The 22,890-nt window shown below is 36.7% G+C and overlaps 1 protein-coding gene across 1 annotated transcript in view; it reads left to right on the top strand.

The window, feature by feature from the left end:
- gabra2b (gamma-aminobutyric acid type A receptor subunit alpha2b) overlaps positions 1-22,890 on the top strand; it is a gene marked incomplete at its 5' end in the record, with an annotated part of 85,237 nt that overhangs the window by 5,066 nt on the left and 57,281 nt on the right. Inside the window, one exon of the mRNA XM_081382708.1 lies at positions 19,511-19,578. Within this exon, the coding sequence (XP_081238834.1) occupies positions 19,511-19,578 (68 nt within the window). The remainder of the gene's footprint in view (positions 1-19,510; positions 19,579-22,890) is intronic.

Genomic DNA, 22,890 nt, shown 5'->3' with positions numbered 1-22,890 from the left:
CCTTAAGTGCATTTGCATCTAGTATATCTCTTGCAGTTTCATCAGTGTAGTTAGTTTTTGTCTGAAGTTATGATGATGAAGCCAGGAGCACATTATGGTGCTTACGGTGACAACAGAAATACATTAGCCCTGTTTTTATTGATTTGTGTGGTAACGTACACTGTGCTATTATGAAGCATCTCTCCATTGGCTGACATAAAATACATTCTTCAAATGTTTTGTCACTGCTTAAGTGTCACTGACATTTTTCCATTAGCAGATTAGTTTAGCTAACAAAGGCTGTATTGGCATGCAGGATTTCAATGAATCTTATGGATTTGTCTGTCGCTGTGGTTGTTCATCCTTTAATAGGCGTAGAAGGACCGTGAGCTCACAACAGTGTCACAGAAAAGAAAAATCTGAAATGAGTAATGGGGGGGTAATGTAATTACACAGGTCATCTACCTGCGTGAAGTTGGCCCCCCACCCAACGCAAAACGTCGTCAAACTATGCTCAATCGTTTGTGCTCCGTTTGTGCTGGTTTGTGCTGTAAAAATTTTCGTTTGTGCTGTTTCGGTTTTTTAGATATTAAAAGAATATTTTTAGGTCATTCTGAGGTCACTTAGCCCCCCCACATGCTCCAAATTCACCCAAAATAGTCTCGTTCGTTTGTGCTTCGTTTGTGCTGGTTTGTGCCGGTAAAATTTTCGTTTGTGCCGCTTCTGGTTTTAAAATATCAGAAATTGAATTATAGACGATGACGTCACCAGCCCACCCACATGCTCCAAATTCACCCAAAATAGACGCAATCGTTTGTGCTCCGTTTGTGCTGGTTTGTGCTGCAAAAAGTTTCGTTTGTGCTGCTTCGGTTTTTTAGATATTAAAATAATATTAGGTGGTCATTCTGAGGTCACTCAGCCCCCCACATGCTCCAAATTCACCCAAAATAGTCTCGTTTGTTTGTGCTTCGTTTGTGCTGGTTTGTGCCGGTAAAATTTTCGTTTGTGCTGCTTCGGGTTTTAAAATATTATACATTCGATTATTTTTGATGACGTCACCAGCCCCCCCACATGCTTCAAATTCACCCAAAATAGTCTCGTTCGTTTGTGCTTCGTTTGTGCTGGTTTGTGCTGTAAAAAGTTTTGTTTGTGCTGCTTCGGTTTTTTAGATATTAAAATAATATTTTTAGGTCGTTCTGAGGTCACTCAGCCCCCCACATGCTCCAAATTCACCCAAACTAGTCTCATTCGTTTGTGCTTCGTTTGTGCTGGTTTGTGCCGGTAAAAATTTCGTTTGTGCTGCGTTGGGTTTTAAAATATCAGAAATTGAATTATAGACGATGACGTCACCAGCCCCCCCACATGCTCCAAATTCACCCAAAATAGTCTCGTTCGTTTGTGCTCCGTTTGTGCTGTTTTGTGCCGGTACAATTTTCGTTTGTGCTGCATCGGCCTTTAAAATATATATATAATATAATATAATATAATATAATATAATATAATATATATTTTTTTTACAGTAGCTAGTTGAAGTAACAAGGTAAGACCGAAACGGATTAAATTAATCAAAAGGGGAAAAATATATCAAAAATTAAATTTTCCACAAAAAATATTAAACATAAAAAAAAACAAAAAAAAAAACATACGCAATATGTAAAAAATATAATACAAAATACAATACAAAATAAGAGCCTTTCTTAAATGAGCAGTGAGCACCAATAATAATTGAGCACAACATCAACATCTTATGATTTCTAAAGAATAATGTGACGTTGAAAACTGGAGTAATGATACAGAAAAATTCAGCTTTGACATTACAGGAATAAATTACATTTGAATTATATTAAATTTGAATTATATTAACATTAAAATATTAATTATATGAAAATATATAATCTATTTATAGGCTAATCATTTTTCACAATATCAGCAGCACTTCCAAACTGTAATACATTATAGATTACTTTGTTACTTTTATTTAAAGGAAATTATTTAGAGTACCTTATAAAGGCCGTCTCAGAATTGTAATGCATTAGCTACTCCAGTTACTTTCACCAAAATAACTACAGAAGTAGAACTTAACATTTCTAAAACAAACGACTAGGGCTGTGTAACAATATGCAATATGAAACCAAAATCCCGACGCTCCATCCACGGACCTGTGTTGCGGTGTGAGAAGGCAGAATCGCGACACACCCCTTCCAACTCCTGAGTCCAGATCCAATGCTACCACATCTTCATATAACTATTATTTGAAGTTAACATTATAAAATACATAGACTTACACCACAAAAACAGTTGAGGATAAATTCTTTAAAATTGGTCAATTCCAGCGTTATGGACGTGACATTTGCAAGTCAAAACTTGAAGTATAAATTATCAGAATAAATTAATACCAATATATTGAAACTGTCTGTTATATATCCATAGGCTTCTCCCTTAATAAAGGAGTCCAGACATTAAAAAAAATATCAGTCTACTCATGCGTTTTATATTTAATATGAGGGAAATAGCATGTGCGTTACATTTTTTTTTAGTAATTCTGCGCAAACCAAAAATAGCCTAATACTAGCCTACCCACCGGATGAAGAAGCGTTGTCTCTCCGCAGAACATAAATTATTCATTTTATTTATTTTTTCGTGTTTGCATTTATGAGGAAAAAACAATGTAACGGACGGAGAACTTCGTTACGGACTGACCACTCTGAAAACGACACTAAAAGACTGCTTTAAAACTTTCACAGAGACCTCAAACAGAAAGCACAAAGCCTTTCTTTAAGGTGAAATTCGTTTTGTATAAATTTTATCTTAATTTTAATCATTGTTTCATCTACCAAATGCCAGGATTTAATAGGCAAAATAAAATGTTAATAGGTCTATATCAGACAACAGATAATCAGGACATAGAGGCGCCGGCGCCTGAACTGCAGTTGGTCTCATAAATGAACCGAAACTCAGCGCCTAGACCTACTTGCATCACAGACATGTCTACTTTTAAACAGAACAATTCAAAACGAAAGAAAACAGACTGCTCTCTGCTTATGTATGAAATGTGCATTTCTCTGTGGTGCGTTCATGAAGATGCAGGCTGGTTGAAGTCATTTAATGGGCTGGTGAAGTCACTGTCTATAATTCGCTTTCATTCACTGTCTAATATTTTAAAGGCCGATGCAGCACAAACGAAAATTGTACCGGCACAAAACAGCACAAACGAAGCACAAACGAACGAGACTATTTTGGGTGAATTTGGAGCATGTGGGGGGGCTGGTGACGTCATCGTCTATAATTCAATTTCTGATATTTTAAAACCCAACGCAGCACAAACGAAAATTTTACCGGCACAAACCAGCACAAACGAAGCACAAACGAATGAGACTATTTTGGGTGAATTTGGAGCATGTGGGGGGCTGAGTGACCTCAGGACGACCTAAAAATATTATTTTAATATCTAAAAAACCGAAGCAGCACAAACGAAACTTTTTACAGCACAAACCAGCACAAACGAAGCACAAACGAACGAGACTATTTTGGGTGAATTTGAAGCATGTGGGGGGGCTGGTGACGTCATCAAAAATAATTGAATGTATAATATTTTAAAACCCGAAGCAACACAAACGAAAATTTTACCGGCACAAACCAGCACAAACGAAGCACAAACGAATGAGACTAGTTTGGGTGAATTTGGAACATATGGGGGGGCTGAGTGACCTCAGAACGACCTAAAAATATCATTTTAATATCTAAAAAACCGAAGCAGCACAAATGAAACTTTTTACAGCACAATCGAAGACCTGCGTGAAGTTGGCCCCCCACCCAACGCAAAACGTCGTCAAACTATGCTCAATCGTTTGTGCTCCGTTTGTGCTGGTTTGTGCTGTAAAAATTTTCGTTTGTGCTGTTTCGGTTTTTTGGATATTAAAAGAATATTTTTAGGTCACTCTGAGGTCACTCAGCCCCCCCATATGTTCCAAATTCACCCAAAATAGTCTCGTTCGTTTGTGCTTCGTTTGTGCTGGTTTGTGCCGGTAAAATTTTCGTTTGTGCTGCTTCGGGTTTTAAAATATCAGAAATTGAATTATAGACGATGACGTCACCAGCCCCCCCACATGCTCCAAATTCACCCAAAATAGACGCAATCGTTTGTGCTCCGTTTGTGCTGGTTTGTGCTGTAAAAAGTTTCGTTTGTGCTGCTTCGGTTTTTTAGATATTAAAATAATATTAGGTGGTCGTTCTGAGGTCACTCAGCCCCCCCACATGCTCCAAATTCACCCAAAATAGTCTCGTTCGTTTGTGCTTCGTTTGTGCTGGTTTGTGCCGGTAAAATTTTCGTTTGTGCTGCTTCGGGTTTTAAAATATTATACATTCAATTATTTTTGATGACGTCACCAGCCCCCCACATGCTTCAAATTCACCCAAAATAGTCTCGTTCGTTTGTGCTCCGTTTGTGCTGGTTTGTGCTGTAAAAAGTTTTGTTTGTGCTGCTTCGGTTTTTTAGATATTAAAATGATATTTTTAGGTCGTTCTGAGTTCACTCAGCCCCCCATATGTTCCAAATTCACCCAAACTAGTCTCATTCGTTTGTGCTTCGTTTGTGCTGGTTTGTGCCGGTAAAATTTTCGTTTGTGCTGCGTTGGGTTTTAAAATATCAGAAATTGAATTATAGACGATGACGTCACCAGCCCCCCCACATGCTCCAAATTCACCCAAAATAGTCTCGTTCGTTTGTGCTTCGTTTGTGCTGTTTTGTGCCGGTACAATTTTCGTTTGTGCTGCATCGGTCTTTAAAATATTAGACAGTGAATGAAAGCGAATTATAGACGGTGACTTCACCAGCCCATTAAATGACTTCAACCAGCCTGCATCTTCATGAACGCACCACAGAGAAATGCACATTTCATACATAAGCAGAGAGCAGTCTGTTTTCTTTCGTTTTGAATTGTTCTGTTTAAAAGTAGACATGTCTGTGATGCAAGTAGGTCAAGGCGCTGAGTTTCGGTTCATTTATGAGACCAACTGCAGTTCAGGCGCCGGCGCCTCTATGTCCTGATTATCTGTTGTCTGATATAGGCCTATTAACATTTTATTTTGCCTATTAAATCCTGGCATTTGGTAGATGAAACAATGATTAAAATTAAGATAAAATTAATACAAAACGAATTTCACCTTAAAGAAAGGCTTTGTGCTTTCTGTTTGAGGTCTCTGTGAAAGTTTTAAAGCAGTCTTTTAGTGTCGTTTTCAGAGTGGTCAGTCCGTAACGCAGTTCTCCGTCCGTTACATTGTTTTTTCCTCATAAATGCAAACACGAAAAATTAAATAAAATGAATAATTTATGTTCTGCGGAGAGACAACGCTTCTTCATCCGGTGGGTAGGCTAGTATTAGGCTACTTTTGGTTTGCACAGAATTATTAAAAAAAAAATGTAACGCACATGCTATTTCCCTCATATTAAATATAAAACGCATGAGTAGACTGATATTTTTTTAATGTCTGGACTCCTTTATTAAGGGAGAAGCCTATGGATATATAACAGACAGTTTCAATATATTGGTATTAATTTATTCTGATAATTTATACTTCAAGTTTTGACTTGCAAATGTCACGTCCATAACGCTGGAATTGACCAATTTTAAAGAATTTATCCTCAACTGTTTTTGTGGTGTAAGTCTATGTATTTTATAATGTTAACTTCAAATAATAGTTATATGAAGATGTGGTAGCATTGGATCTGGACTCAGGAGTTGGAAGGGGTGTGTCGCGATTCTGCCTTCTCACACCGCAACACAGGTCCGTGGATGGAGCGTCGGGATTTTGGTTTCATATTGCATATTGTTACACAGCCCTAGTCGTTTGTTTTAGAAATGTTAAGTTCTACTTCTGTAGTTATTTTGGTGAAAGTAACTGGAGTAGCTAATGCATTACAATTCTGAGACGGCCTTTATTGTAAGGTACTCTAAATAATTTCCTTTAAATAAAAGTAACAAAGTAATCTATAATGTATTACAGTTTGGAAGTGCTGCTGATATTGTGAAAAATGATTAGCCTATAAATAGATTATATATTTTCATATAATTAATATTTTAATGTTAATATAATTCAAATTTAATATAATTCAAATGTAATTTATTCCTGTAATGTCAAAGCTGAATTTTCTGTATCATTACTCCAGTTTTTAACGTCACATTATTCTTTAGAAATCATAAGATGTTGATGTTGTGCTCAATTATTATTGGTGCTCACTGCTCATTTAAGAAAGGCTCTTATTTTGTATTGTATTTTGTATTATATTTTTTACATATTGCGTATGTTTTTTTTTGTTTGTTTTTGTTTTTTATGTTTAATATTTTTTGTGGAAAATTTAATTTTTGATATTTTTTCCCCTTTTGATTAATTTAATCCGTTTCGGTCTTACCTTGTTACTTCAACTAGCTACTGTAAAAAAAAATATATGTATATTATATTATATTATATTATATTATATTATATTATATTATATTATATATTATTAAAGGCCGATGCAGCACAAACGAAAATTGTACCGGCACAAAACAGCACAAACGAAGCACAAACGAACGAGACTATTTTGGGTGAATTTGGAGCATGTGGGGGGGCTGGTGACGTCATCGTCTATAATTCAATTTCTGATATTTTAAAACCCAACGCAGCACAAACGAAAATTTTACCGGCACAAACCAGCACAAACGAAGCACAAACGAATGAGACTAGTTTGGGTGAATTTGGAACATATGGGGGGCTGAGTGACCTCAGAACGACCTAAAAATATCATTTTAATATCTAAAAAACCGAAGCGGCACAAACAAAACTTTTTACAGCACAAACCAGCACAAACGGAGCACAAACGAACGAGACTATTTTGGGTGAATTTGAAGCATGTGGGGGGGCTGGTGACGTCATCAAAAATAATTGAATGTATAATATTTTAAAACCCGAAGCAGCACAAACAAAAATTTTACCGGCACAAACCAGCACAAACGAAGCACAAACAAACGAGACTATTTTGGGTGAATTTGGAGCATGTGGGGGGCTGAGTGACCTCAGAATGACCACCTAATATTATTTTAATATCTAAAAAACCAAAGCAGCACAAACGAAACTTTTTACAGCACAAACCAGCACAAACGGAGCACAAACAAACGAGACTATTTTGGGTGAATTTGGAGCATGTGGGGGGGCTGAGTGACCTCAGAATGACCACCTAATATTATTTTAATATCTAAAAAACCGAAGCAGCACAAACGAAACTTTTTACAGCACAAACCAGCACAAACGGAGCACAAACGATTGCGTCTATTTTGGGTGAATTTGGAGCATGTGGGGGGGCTGGTGACGTCATCGTCTATAATTCAATTTCTGATATTTTAAAACCCGAAGCAGCACAAACGAAAATTTTACCGGCACAAACCAGCACAAACGAAGCACAAACGAACGAGACTATTTTGGGTGAATTTGGAACATGTGGGGGGGCTAAGTGACCTCAGAATGACCTAAAAATATTCTTTTAATATCCAAAAAACCGAAACAGCACAAACGAAAATTTTTACAGCACAAACCAGCACAAACGGAGCACAAACGATTGAGCATAGTTTGACGACGTTTTGCGTTGGGTGGGGGGCCAACTTCACGCAGGTTAATTGAATGTATAATATTTTAAAACCCGAAGCAGCACAAACGAAAATTTTACCGGCACAAACCAGCACAAACGAAGCACAAACGAACGAGACTATTTTGGGTGAATTTGGAGCATGTGGGGGGCTGAGTGACCTCAGAATGACCACCTAATATTATTTTAATATCTAAAAAACCGAAACAGCACAAACGAAAATTTTTACAGCACAAACCAGCACAAACGGAGCACAAACGATTGAGCATAGTTTGACGACGTTTTGCGTTGGGTGGGGGGCCAACTTCACGCAGGTTTTACACCTTAGTGTGAGAGAAGCAACGCGCACGGATAAATACTATAAATGACCCGGAGTGCTTGTGGTGTGAACTGCTCCGTTCTTTGGACGCGCTGCTCACTTTAAACTGTAGAAAATGGTAAAATAGTGGAATTATGTCCCGCGGTCCACCGTTTAAATATCACTAGCCTAGACATTAGTGAAATTAAATAATTAGTGAAGCTTGTTTTTTTTTTCTGAGAAAAACACCCTAGTAATCTCACTATTGCCTGATCTAGGGTTTTAGAAGAGATGTCAAACTGCATGTGACCAAAGTCTGCTGTCAAAGGTCAGAGGTCTCAATATGAACTCAAACATTTCTCATCAAATTCTTCCAAGTCTAAATGATCTGGGGTGCGTTTCCCGAAAGCATCGTTGGCCAACTGTGGTCGCAAGTTCATCGCAATGTCCATTGAACTCTATTGGTAACGAGGGAACTTGCGACCATAGTTGGCTAACGATGCTTTCGGGAAACGCACCCCAGAGATACTATCCACCTTCTTGAACAGATACATTTAAGTGGTAGTGATTCTGATTCATCCCAATTGAAATCAGTTCATTTATTTGAATCATTTGATTCATTTGAATCACTAGGCCCATTCGAGATTAGCAAAATCGGTTCAAAACCAATTCCGGTGATCACCAAAAGATGCATGCTGGTTAGAAATGTGTCCAAGTGTGGTCCAACTTGCTCTGATGTCATACTGACGTATGCAAAACAAATGTGCCAGATGGCGCAGTCGGGCGCATATGCTTTCCCCCCACTGCGCTGACAAAAGGCATGATGGGAAACGACTTTCTGACGACACAGCTTAATGCTCATTGGTTTAATCAACCATGATGTTTTATTCTCTTCTAAAATGTTTGATTTAAACACTGATCTCTATATGGGACAGATGATTATTGACATAAAAAATAAATACATGTCTTTATTAAACTGAAAATGGATGGAAAACATGTCTTTATAGAGGGAAATGAAATAACTGGTACTTTGGGTGTCTTGTTCATCATATTTATTTTCATATAAAAGCAACAGAATTTAAATTATATCCAGTTTATCACAACAAAGCACTGCCCATCTTGACTGCATTTATTTCACTCCTCCCCAGACTGAAGGTGCCTAGTATTCGTCTATTTTTGGCATTTGGTATCTCAAATGAGCCTACTTTATTCAATTGAATCACTTGATTCATTTGAATCATTTGATTTGGTCCACCAAAATGATTTGTTCAACTAATAAAACTAGACATTTTGAATGCCACAACTTCTCAGGGCGAGAGGAGACAGTTTTGAGAATGGTGTTCAATTACTGCCAAACTACTGAAAAATATAGTTTAGTAGCATTAATAATTTTAGTCTTCCCCAACAATGTTGATTCCTAAATGAAGCATAGCTGAGAATGCCATTAAATGTCATGAGCTAGGAAAGAGCAACTTCTGAGCAATAAAGTATTCCTCTAGGCAGGTACGGTTCTTCTCGGTTTTATGATTAGAGCTGAAAGGAAGTTCACGCTGCTCTTAGCATATTACAGATCCGGTTGCTATAAAACTTACCCGCCGTGGACACTTTAGTGATGATACGAGAGCTTGAAAAGACAAAGCAGAATGAATAAGTGATTAAAATATCAGCCGCTCAAAGACAAGGAGCATATTTTCAGGATAGTGGAGGGCTGAATCTTTTCATCTCTTCACATCCTTTGAACCGTTTTTAACGGCACGGCCGAATGAGCGGTTTATACTCGACACGTGTTGAATCTCAATTCTCTTCTGCTCTTCTCAGCTCTGCTCTCTCGTGTGATGGAGAAACCTTGAAGTTGTCCTCCGTCACTGTTTTTACTGTGTTCTTACTGTTCCTAGGCATTTTATAATATTTATGTGGGGTTTACTATTTTTTTATATTCGCTGTTTTAGCTGAGGGGGCATGGCCGTAAAGAAAGCACAAACTGTATGGGAGCGCTCATTTGAGCTATTTATGGAAATGTGTGTTCACATGTATGTGTTGGTTTTATCCGTCCTATTTATTGTATTCATTGACTTGTTTTAACTCTTAATCTTAATCTTGTGTACAGTATTTATTTATCATGGTGAAGCAAGATTTAAAAAAAAAAAAAAAAAAAAAAATTTTAATGGTATGCTCTAATTAGTAAGCAGGAACATGTGTTTTTAAAGGGGACCTATGATGCCTGTTTTACAAGATGCAGAGGTGGACATAGTACACAACTTCCTTACTTGAGTGAAAGTAGATACTACTGGTCAAATATTAAATTTGTAAATTATTGTAAAGACTGATTTTTACTAAAGTAAAAGTACAGAAGTGCTCGTTTTTAAAAGTACTTAAGTATCAAAAGTAAATGTCAATGCATTGTTTTATTATTGTTGCGTTGTTGTAATACTTACAGTACCTTATGCATCTGAATCTATGCCTACCTACCCTCATATCAATACCACATGTATTTCTAGAACACAGTTCCAGTAGTGGGATTGAATGTGAGATTAAAGTGCACTCAATAACGTCCACAATGGTTTCGGACACCCAAATGGCTATTCCCTCAAATAGTGCCCTATTTAAAGTTTTTTGGCTTTTAGTTTGTAAGTTTAACTGTTATCTATAAGCTAGTGTGATCCAAAAAAATGATAAAATGTGCATTTAGAAGACCAAACCCAATGTTGAAAATGAAAATAAGGTTGATGTCAGAATCCAACGTCAGATTGACGTTAATCTCCAACGTTGGACAGACGCTGTATTGTGGTTGAAAATGAAAATCGGATTGACGTCAGAAACCAACATCAGTCGTCCGACGTCTGGCCGTCGTCGGATCATGGATGTTGACGTCAATCTGACGTTCGGGTTCTGACATCAACCCGACTTTCATTTCCAACCAAATTGCAACCCCTGCAACCAAAATCATGTCCTGACTGATGTTACAACTTTCTACTCAAGGACCTTGACAGAAATGTAGTGGAATAAAAAGTAAAAAGTTTCTAGAAAAATAATACCCAAGTAAAGTACAGATACTCAAAAAGTGTACTTAAGTACAGTACTCAAGTAAATGTACTTTGTTACTGTCCACCTCTGACAAGATGTGATATAAGTCTCAGGTGTCCTCAGAATGTGTCTGTGAAGTTTCAGCTCAAAATACCCTACAGATCATTTGTGACCCTGGGCCACAAAACCAGTCACATGGGTCATTTTTTTTTAAATTTAGATTTATGCATCATCTGAAAAGCTTTCCATTGATGTATGGTTTGTTAGGATAGGGCAATATTGGTCCGAGATACAACTATTTGAAAATCTGGAATCTGAGGGTGCAAAAAAATCGAAACATTGAGAAAATCCCCTTTAAAGTTCTCCATTTATGTTGGCGATTGTGCTGCATCCACTCACAAAAATAAATGTTTTATATATTTACGGTTTGAAATTTACAAAATAACTTCATGGAACATGATCTTTACTTAATATCCTAATGATTTTTGGCATAAAAGAAAAATCGATAATTTTGACCCATACAATGTTTTGTTGGCTATTGCCACAAATATACCTGTGAGACTCGCGACTGGTTTTGTGATCCAGGGTCACATTTATCATACCATGTTGTAAATGCCCATTTTTTGAGTGGAAGGGAAAACATGCTGTTTTCGTGCATGTGTCTTTAAATGCAAATGATCTGCTGGTCCCGTCCTGCTTTCCAGAAGAGGGTGGAGCCTTTACAGCTCGTGCCTGGGATACTCTGCCAAATATTAACAAATCATCTGTTTGGTTTTGATTATCATCTCTATCATGATCACGCACATGTGACATTGCAATTCTTTGTCATCATTAAAATTATTATTTTCATACGTTTTAAAGCCGTATCAGTTTAAACTTTTATGGTTTTCTGAGCACATGCGATACATTAAAATCATTTCTCTATTGCCCTTAAACTATCAAATACACAAAAGGTTATATCAAAAACACACAAAGTTCACATAAACATAGTCGGTTGTCTGTGAACGTAAACAGCAGGGAAATAATTTCCTTGTGGCCGCCCCGTTCCCTATCACATCTCGGCTCGGTTTTAACCCATGAACTTTCACCCCAGGCTCAGCCAGACCGGCTCATCAATCCTGGGATCAAAGGATTGGTCTGGGTTGTCTGTTTATGTGAACCGAGTGAACAGTCTTGTGTCATTAGTGAGATGACGCTCGATGCTAGAGGTCATTCTTTCACGGTCGTGTAGGTTTCTACCAGCATCCTGTCAACATTTCATCAAAAAGTCAATAATCGAATCAATGACTTTTCAAAATTACTTTAGCTACTCACATGTTTTGCAAACCTTGCAGGTTTCTCAGACCATTTTGATAGCATCTCTCTACTATAGTGGTGTTGGAGTAACTGTAAAAAAAATCCCCCTAATTTAACATAAATGCTTAAAGGGATACTTCACCGATTAGCATTAAGCTTTGTATGAAACCCGGTAGTGTTTTCGAATGACCGTGCTTCCCTCCCTCATGTCCCCCTGAGACGAGAGATTTCTGTATTGTGTGTCTGGAAAAACAACTCAGATGACGCAAAAATCGTCATTTAGCGTCATCGGAGACTTTTTTTGTCCAGAGGCTCGAGACTCCAGCCAGTAGGAGGAGCTCGTCCCGCATGTGTTCAACCCGCCCATTGGGGGGATCTCACGATAAAACGGCGTCTTTTCAGTTTCGAGTCAACTAGTAGCCTAGTTGTATCATTTCTCCCAATGCTGCCCTCTGTACCGGTAGGCGTGGCTTGGGCGTGGCCTTGAAGGGCAGCGAAGCAAGTGCATTCTGGGAGTTGTTGTCTTTCATCCACATGAGCCAAAAATACATTTCCTGGCTTTTCTCAGTCTAGAAGGGACCAACTTCTAAAATAATTTCACATTTCTACTACATAAATGACCCAATTTAAATACACATTCATCTTTCCAGCTGTGAAATATCCCTTTAAGTTCAGCTGCTGCCTTACCATTTTAAGTAATCAAATTGTCTGTACAAGTCTCTCTTTTTATTTTTTATTTTATTTCTTGCATAGTTGAATCTTGTACAGCTTAAAATTATTTGAAATTGGTAAAAATATTTTGATGAGTTAAAAGTAATGGAAAAACATGTTGCCATGACTTATTGATATGATATTATTTTGTGATTTGTTTGTTTGAGTCAGTTCATTCAATAAATCATTTGAACAAATTCTCTTAATTTTAAAGAATTACTTTATGTGAGAAAAGAATATAAAACACTTTACAATAAGATTCCATTAGTTCATGGATAATAAAATAAATAAGACATAGAAAATAGAAAATAAATAACAATGATCAATAAATTTTTTTTAATCTCAGCCTTTACTAATACATTTATAAGGTCAAATGTTAACGTTGGTTAATGCACTCTGAACTACAGTAACACGAACATTTTTACTAACAACATTAGATTTTCCAAAATATTTATGATTGTTAGTTCATGTTAAGTAATATAGTTACCAATGTGTTCATTTTAAGTAATATACTGTAGTTATAGTGTTACCAATGTGTTATAGCATCACCAGGCAATTCGTGCTTTATATATATATATATAAATAATGTTGTGATGGTCTTTTTTTTAATTACTCCACTGATGTTTGTCATCTTTTAAATCACCTGATTTGTTTTTGTGTACAATGGTTGAAACATGTGCTTGTTTATGTAAAAATTTGTTGTTTTTGTTTTTTTTCGTCCACCGCTATGCCCATCCGCTCACAGCATCAAGACTCAGGGGAAAACAGTCAGAGCGGTCGATATAGGCTACTAATCATTCCTCAGGCCAAACTCCCACAACCCCCCTGTTCCTCCATCCAACACGGCAGTCAGTCAATCTATCTCAGAATGGCTGAATGTGTTGTTATTCCATTCATGTTTATGGCTTATTAACTTTTGTGAGCGAATCAAAGAGTATCTTGTGCGTTGTGTAGAGTTGTTTAATGCTGTTGGAATGAGGATATAATGATCTCATAAATGGAACATTTAGAAGGTGCATAAACGAAACTTGGATAATCATTTTGTCCTCAAGAGGTTATTGATTTAGTTCAAGGTGAATTTATGGTGTTGTTATTGCCATTGCGAGCGTTTTCATACATGTTGTTAGAATGCTTGCTATTTAAGATTGAAAAGCAATAGGTAGTCTTTTTCGCTTTCTGCTGCAAACAACAACAGAGAGCATCGCAAAATGAATCGAACTGAATCATTCACTGGTCAGTAAACAAAAGACATTTACGCTCTTTTCCAAAACCTAGTGAGCTGCCTACATTCTGTACATAGGCAGCATTTTAAGGCATCATAGAAGCACTTTTCAAAAATGCATCATAATTATGCTCTCTTGTAAGACTGTGGTTTTATTTCAGTGACAAGATTTTTTTTTTATTGGTCATCAATTGATTATACACAATGAAGTACAAAAAAAAAAAAATGTTAATCATAAAAAAGTAAAACAGTGAAATCCAAAATGAAATATTCAGGGATGTGGTGTAATCTAGGGGATGTATGCAGCCAGGGTTTAAAATTAACATTCGCCAAGTGTATGAAAACGGTGATACTCGCAAGTTGAGCGATAACGAGTGAAGCGCTGCACTGTGTTCATTTACATGCAAACATAAACCATCTAAACAAATTTGTAATGAGAATCTTTTAGAAATCTGTTGTCAACAAAAGAGATGCTTCAAGTATCTTAGCGGTTTTACGGCAAAATAAAAGCTATATGGTTGAGTCTGTTTGAAAGCAAGACAAAATAAGGACAGCATACACATTAGTATTATAATTTTACTGTTTTGTAAAATTATTATTAAATACTGTTTTTATTATTATTATTATTTTACCGCTCAATAGTATTATTGCAATAGTAATATATTTCTTTATTGATTTAATCAAATAAATGTAATTCAAATTTTTAATTGAAATAATAATATATAAATAAACTGACAATAATATCTTAATTATCTTTTAATATCTTAAAGGTCCCGTTCTACGTGATCCCATGTTTCAAACTTTAGTTAGTGTGTAATGTTGTTGTTAGAGTATAAATAACATCTGTAAAATTATAAAGCTCAAAGTTCAATGCCAAGCGAGATATTTTATTTAACAGAAGTTGACTACATAAAACGGCTCGTTTGGACTACACCCCTCTACTTCCTGCATTAGTGACATCACCAGAACCGTGTTTAGACTAACCTCCGCCCACAGGAATGCTCCCTCAACTCTACTGGCTACTTGCGCACTTCTTATAACTTAGACTAGTGTTTACTCAGCTCTTACGGTGATTTTCTGAAGTAAAACTGACGCTTCATCTTTTGTGTGATGTACAATAAACTTTATTAAACTCATCAGTACATGTTTGATCGACCTGGTCCGAAACAGCAGACTTGTAGGCTGTTAATAAATAATGGATACATACAAGCAGATGACAAATACGTTATAATAACCGTAATTAAACTGCTAAACCATACCTGTTTCATCTCTATACAGCACTCTGACTCTGTAGGCATTATTGTCCGACTCGAAATGAACGCCGTTACTGAGAGTTTCTGATATTATCATCATTCCGTGAGATGAATTTGTCCTGACAGACTGAGCGCGTGCTCATGAAGCTCCGCCCCCTGTGCCGTCCAGCAGCAGCTCATTTGCATTTAAAGGGCACACACTGAAACAGCTCGTTTTTCTGAGCCCCAAAAAATGTCAATTTAAACATGCTGTAAAAAATGATCTGTTGGGTATTTTGAGCTCAAACTTCACACACACACTCTGGGGACATCAGAGACTTATTTTACATTTTGTGAAAAGGGGCATATAACGGGACCTTTAAAATTGTGATGGTTTCTAAGCTAGCATCACAGCCTTTGCAGAGAATGCAATCCCAGAATGCACTCCACACATCTAAAATGGTGGATTAGTTGAGAGAACATATTTCATTCAGTACAGAAACAAATATTGATAAAGAGTCTGAGTTAAAAAAAAAATAATTACTATTGTCCCCACAATGTATATATACACATATTTCCTGTACATATACAGTCCTGAAAAAAAAAAAAAAAAAAAAAAAAAAAAAAACAGCCAAGCCAAAAATGGCAAAATATGTTGGGTGTCTTTTAATGGTCTTAACCATTTTAATCACAAATTACTGGTCAGGAAATTAGCAAGAATCGCACAAATACTGTAGATAAAGTAGTTTAGCATGGATTAGCCTTCCCATTTGTTTTCTTTAAATGTTTAAACTTGCAGACATCGTTTTACAGGAAGAAGAGTCAGTGTTGTTCCACTCAATGTTAATGTCTTCAAACTGTTTATTAGTAGTTGAAAATGTCTCGCAGTTCGTTTGAGTTTAATATGAGACCAAATATTCACTATACGGTTCAAATCTGGACTCTGACCAGGACAAAACATGAGCTTGATGGACTTGATCTTTGAGCAGGAGCGTCTGGTTGAAAAATAACATCTGATCATTCCTAGATAACAACTTTCCCTTTGTGGGAAGCAAGCCATTCTGCAATATTCTCCTGTTCTCCAAAGCATTAAATGACTTTTCACAGTGAAGTAGCTCACCAATACCAGCAGCTAACAATGACACTCTTCCTCTGTGCTTCACTGTGGTAGACATGCATTTATTATTATATTTATCACCAGATCTTCTAGACACCGCTCTGGAGCATCACCAACTCGTGTTTCACTGTGATTCATTACTGCACACAACTTTGCTGAACCACTCTGAAGTAATGGCTTTTTAAGTAGTGCAAGTGGATTTGCTTAGATTTAGCTAATTTCCTGACCAATGATTTGTGGTCAAGACGATTAAAAGCTTAGTGTTTAAAAGGTATCACACTGTTAGCTTAGCGACATGCTAACACCAAACTGAAATAAATTGAGTCGAGTTTCCAGTGCACTTCATATCTGACGTGTGGAGGTGCCAACTATGTAGAGTGTTCTAAATCAATTCGTTAGGTCTCCTTTTAGTAAGAATGCATCCTTAGAAGGCAGCTGCCTATGTGGGGAGTAAACACCAAGGTAGTTCACTAGGTTTTGGCCTCACAGGATGAATGAAAAGCTGAAGGAAGGAGAGAGTGAGGTGAAGTCAAACAAAGATGGCATTCCCTCAGACACTGCCCGCGTTACGAATCGCTCTGCTGCATATGTGAAAAATCTCATGTATATAAGAGCCCTTCTTTATAAACCTCCCCCAGTCTCATTTCAGACAGACTCTCGACCCTTCCCCCGTCCCTCTGAGACCCGGCTGAGCCACTTTACATTCACTCAGACACACAGACCGCTAACAACACAACCGTCTAACCTCACAGAATAATGGCATCTGATAGCCATGCACAATAGAAGCTGTGGTTTATAAAAGCTTTATTGAATGCCTTCCCAGAAGTCTTTCAACTCAGTCACAGATTTCTCCATTTTCCCCTTTTTATCCTTGTTGGGAAAGTACCGTGTGGCATTGAGTAATTAGAGCAATTGTAGAGAGTGAAACAATCATTGTTTTAAAGATGTGTAGTCTTAATTGTTAGTGGCATTACTGGACTAGCAATATAAGTTTTGCTTATAATTTGTATTTTATTAAAACTGCTCAGTTATTTTTTTATTTTAAACAAATTACAATTTTTAGCTATGGATGAAGACAATCTCTTTAACTGAAGGAGTGACCAATACCAGAATATCATAAAGATTTGAGGGTTTTGACTCAAAGGCTTTTGAGGCAGTAAGCAGCATTTTGAATTTTATTTATTTATTTATTTATTAATATTTTTTTACAGTTCCAGGTTTGCTGTGCTTTTTTGTAGGACTGCACAATTTGGTCAAAAAATTGTGTGATTGTATTATTAATATTACTATTATTATGCTATAATTATTATTTATTATTATTATTACTACTATTATTAAATAAAATTTCCCAGAGGAAAATAAATATTACTGTTGTAATAATACGATTTCACTGTAAAATATATTTTTATTTTTATAAATTATAATACAATACTTATGTCTTAAATTTTTCATATTCAAACCTTAAACCATCAAGCTTTTATGTTAGGCCTTTAAATTTTATAAACACTTTTCATTACAAATATGGAGGAAAGGTGAAATGGCGAAACACCGAAAAATCATGGATCATGACCTGCTTGCGTGTAAATGAACACAGTTATGCGCTTCACTCTGAGATAGGCAGTTCGTTTATTCAATGAAATCGCAGCCTTTGTGGTTTGATATTCGCAATGACTAAGCCATAATGTATTCCAATATTATTTTGATTACTTTGCCTAGCAATGCATTAAAAAAACACTCCCAACAACTGCATAGCAACACCACTGCAACCACCTTCAACACTGTTGGCAAGTTTTATACAGACAACCAGCTCTCTCAAAACTTCTAGTTTTGCATAAAAATTCTCTTTTTATACGTTTCCAGCAGTCTATCGATTCTGTGCAAAAATGGCATGCAAAATCTAGTCAGAGATGAATATCAATGCATTTTCCCTTTTTTTTTATCCTCGTTGGGATGGCGCCCAGACGAGCATGCAACATTGTATAATTAGGGCAATTTTAGAGACGTGAGAGACAGACAGAGAGAGAGAGAGTGACATTGTTTTTAAGACGAGCAGTAATTTCCTCTTGTTTGTTTGATTGCTGTTGTCATCGGGTGATTAGTCTGCATTTTCTTCAGGTTGTATTGTGTTTTGTGAAAACAGGAGAATAAGTGAACAAAAAACCCCAGAAAGAATCTCAGAGCATCTTTCCTCCAGCTCAGAGCTGAATAAACCACCCCTACATTAGACAGCTATTAATATAACACATCTCGAAGCACAGAACACTGCTTTTAAGCACTAAAGAACCGCTGAAGAACCCCGGGCTCTCGCTTTGATCTCATTGAGCTCATTTATGAGAATCTGCAATATATCATTCATTCTGATATTATCTGAATATAGGACAAAGTGCTGTTCTGCATTTGTTTGCCTTGCTTTTTTTTTTAGATCAAAGCAGAATTTTTATTGTTGTATCGTTGTTCAAAATCAATTATTAGGGCTCTGCTTAGTAAAACAACAGTTATCTGAGTCAGTGAAAAATGCAATAGTTTTTGTGTGCATTCGTGTATTTCTAAGGCTGTGTAATGTTTTGAATAGTCTGTGTAGTAGTTCTGTTATAATACATCGCTATCTGACTGAATGCACTTTAGTGCGTCTGTGTTGTATAAAGCAGCGAGCAGAGGAAATATCACTAGCTCTTTTAAATGCCAGAAAGAGAGAAAAGAAAAAAACATAGCTCAGATAAAGGAGGACAAAATATGAATATATTGAAGCAGCAACAGACAGATTTGATTACTAGCCAACCTAACACCGGGCCAGTAAATGCAAGCACATTTACCCCCTGCCTAATGCACACTTTCATCTCAAAAGGGCTGGAGAAAGAAAAATACTCTTTCTGCTGTGAAACTGTAAAGAAAATGTGAAATTCACCATTCATTTCTGCGGTTTTATAAAGATGCACCTTTCAAGGAAGATGAGACAGGGCTGTTGCTGTTGCATTCTGGGAAAATAACACTGGTCATTTTGATGTTTCTCCAGATCGAGTTACCACAGTGAAGACCGACATCTACGTCACCAGTTTTGGCCCCGTTTCAGACACCGATATGGTGAGTGGAATTCATTATTTTGCATTTGTTTGTCAGAAGTGGATGAATAGCATCACTGTCAGCCTTTTGGACCAGCACTTCGCATGTTTTTCGAGCCAAGAACCACCTACCTAGACATAAAGAGACCGTCTGGCCAACCACAGATTGTTTACCTGTATAGGGGCTTGTGAATCTGAAATCATTTACAGTACAACACAAGATTGGAGTGCAACTAAATACATACACTGGCGTTCAAATGTTGTAATAAAACAAAGTCTAAAGTCTCTTCTGCTTACCAAGGCTGCATTTATTTAATAAAAAAATACAGTAAAAAAAGTTTAATATTATTCATATTTAAAACACCTATAAAAAAATAAAATACAGTATATATATATATATATATATATATATATATATATATATATATATATATATATATATATATATATATATATATATATATATATATATATATATATATATATATATATGATGTTATTTATTCCTGTGATTCAACAACACGGAATTTTCAGCATCATGACTCCAGTTGTCAGTGTCACATGAACCTTCAGAAATCATTCTTATATGCTGATTTGCTGCTCAAGAAACATTTCTGATTATTATCAATGTTAAAGGGGTCCTATTATGCTTTTCCACTTTTTCAACTTATAAAACATAAAAAAGATATGCAAGGTTACAAAGCTCAAAGTCCACTCCAAAGGAAGATATTTTATTTAACAGAATCCCCTTTTCAAGAACTACTACGAAGGACTCGTTTGGACTACATCGCAACTTTTTTTGGATCTTATGAAGTCACAATGTTACTCATTTAAATAATCCCCGTCCACGGAATATGCAAAAAAGGGGCGAGGCCTGGATGAGCTGCATTAGAGAAGACAGTGTTGTCGCTATGTTAAAGAGACACTGTTTGTGGTTATGATTTATTTTAAACAGTGTTTCTTAACATTGTAACCCCAACATTTATCTGTGCGCTGCACATTTTATGGAGAACAGCTTGTTTTCTGTTGCTTTTGTAAGCTCTCGCTTTTGTAAGACTGTTCACTGCTCCTTATGAAAATGAACCATGATTTTGTGATCGATTACTGTTTGTATTACCTTAGTTTTCCGACAAATATCACGATTAAATGGTGGATAATATCGTATCAATAATGTATTAAAAAAAAAAAAAACATACCACTCTGAAACATCCTGTGAAATCCATGCTTGCAAAGTCTGTGCATGAAATCTGTTCTGCATGATCCTCTTGTTCGTTAACATTGTCAGGGTCTGAATCGGACTCGAAATGGTTTGAAATTGACGGCATCCTCAATATTTACACTAGAGAAGAACTCGCTGTTATGGAGGGGTGGGACATTTCCTGAACACAAGCCAAGCACTGCCAATCACAACACACTGGGCCAGTTAACCAATCACAGCACATTTCGTATTTCGGAAGGAGGGGCATCATCGAAATCGGCGTGTTCAAGCCAGATAGGGGAGAAAGGAGCTGTAATAATGTAAAATATGTGAAAAATAATGCATTTTTTGAACAATCAAGCATTAAAACATATTCTAGTACACCCCAAAAACAAATTCAAGAATTCGTAAAATGTCATAATGGGACCCCTTTAAAAACAGTTGTGCTGCTTAATAATCATTTGGAAACTATCTGGAAAATTTCTCCAGGATTCTTTGATGAATAGAAAGGAAACAGCATTTATTTGAAATATAACACTTTTGTAACATTATAAATGTCTTCACAGTCGCTTTTGAGCAATTTAATGCATACTTGCTTAATAAAAAGTAGTGTACCTCAATCGTCCGTTCAAATGGTTAAACTTAGTAAACTTAGAACCGTGAAGGTCCAAATTTCCATTTAGAAAAAAGTGAAAAGAACCTTAAACTAGCTCTGCTATGTAGTAAATTCTATTGTCTGGCTTGGACAACATGCAATTAAATTTAGTAATTCAATTTAAAAAATAATAATGATAAATTAATAAAATGATTAGAAGCCACTGAGATTGGAGCTATTTCTGTGTGCATCAGACCATCCATAGGCAAGCCATCGGAGGTTTAGCTTACTTTATGTCTAGCGATGACTCATAACGTAGCTCAAACAGTAGTAGAGCATGGCCAGGTCATGGGTTTGATTTCCAGAGAATGCACCTTGAATGCAATTCAAGTCTCTTTGCGTGAAAGCATCTGCCAAATATGTAAATGTGAATAACACAACAGCTGATCGTTCTTTTATCTTACTATTGCCTACAGATGGGCGCCATCTGTACAGGTGTCGTTTTTTGAACAGTGCCTCTGCTAATGCATTTATGTCCACACATATCAATCTGTGACAGCGGGCTCTGTTTGGATCCATTTGGGGAAGCGTTAGTGCTCAATAACCAGTGGTCCATGGTGACCCGGATGAGTTTCATATCCGACGGAACCAAGGCAGGAAATGAAAGGCTTTGTCACCTGAATGCATCTGTGACTCTGAATTAGTGCCTGTGACTCTGCTGACTCACACCGTCGCTCTGACACTTCTCAGTGGATTCAGAGCTTGTTAATGGAGTTTTTATTCTGAGAAGAGAAAATATGACTCATGTTAGCTGCATTGAATATGAAGCACGTTAGCTGTGTGCTAACAATGCGCTCTGATTGTTCTCGCACGTGATTGTACGTTACACGTATTCTTAACAGCCCACCCTGGGGCTTCAAATGAACTTTAATCGAAAGCCATTAAATTAAATGAACCTTTGATTCAGCTGCAAACAAACTAACAAAGCAAATTAACAATCAACTCATGCAGCTGCACTAGTCTGGCTTGGCTTTCATGTTTTAGCTTGCTCATACTGTCCATTGCAGAAATGTACCTGTAAAATATCACAGTAGAGTTTAGGTCAGTGATGTAATGCTAATTTTTTGTTATTAGGTAGGCTAGGCAATTTTCGGAACAGCCAGCAATAGCATGTTAGCTTTGAAAGCATGAGATCCCACCCTCCCTTCAGAGCGTCTCCAAAGCCACACTCCTCCAAAATACATGAACGCACACAGCAGAGTCTGCAAAGCGTCACGAGACGAGAGACTGCGTTAAACTACCTTGTGTCTCAAAGCACATAACATTACAAAAATAAAGAACATAACTTAAAGAGCTCTGACCTGTATCACCTGACTGCTGCAGATTCATTTCGCCATTGATAGTTTTGCCATTGAAACACATAAATTCGAGTCACAAACCGTGTAATATCACAGGTTTCTATCTCTTCCAAATTACAGTTATGGTGTGAACGCAGCATAAGCTGGTTGTTTTGGTTCAGGAGGAACTGTTAAAGGTGGCTG

Source organism: Scardinius erythrophthalmus (assembly GCF_964197995.2).
Source record: "Scardinius erythrophthalmus genome assembly, chromosome: 13".
Lineage (NCBI taxonomy): Eukaryota > Metazoa > Chordata > Actinopteri > Cypriniformes > Leuciscidae > Scardinius > Scardinius erythrophthalmus.
The sequence above is the reverse complement of the archived record's forward strand: the minus strand, read 5'-3'. Positions and strand labels throughout refer to the sequence as shown.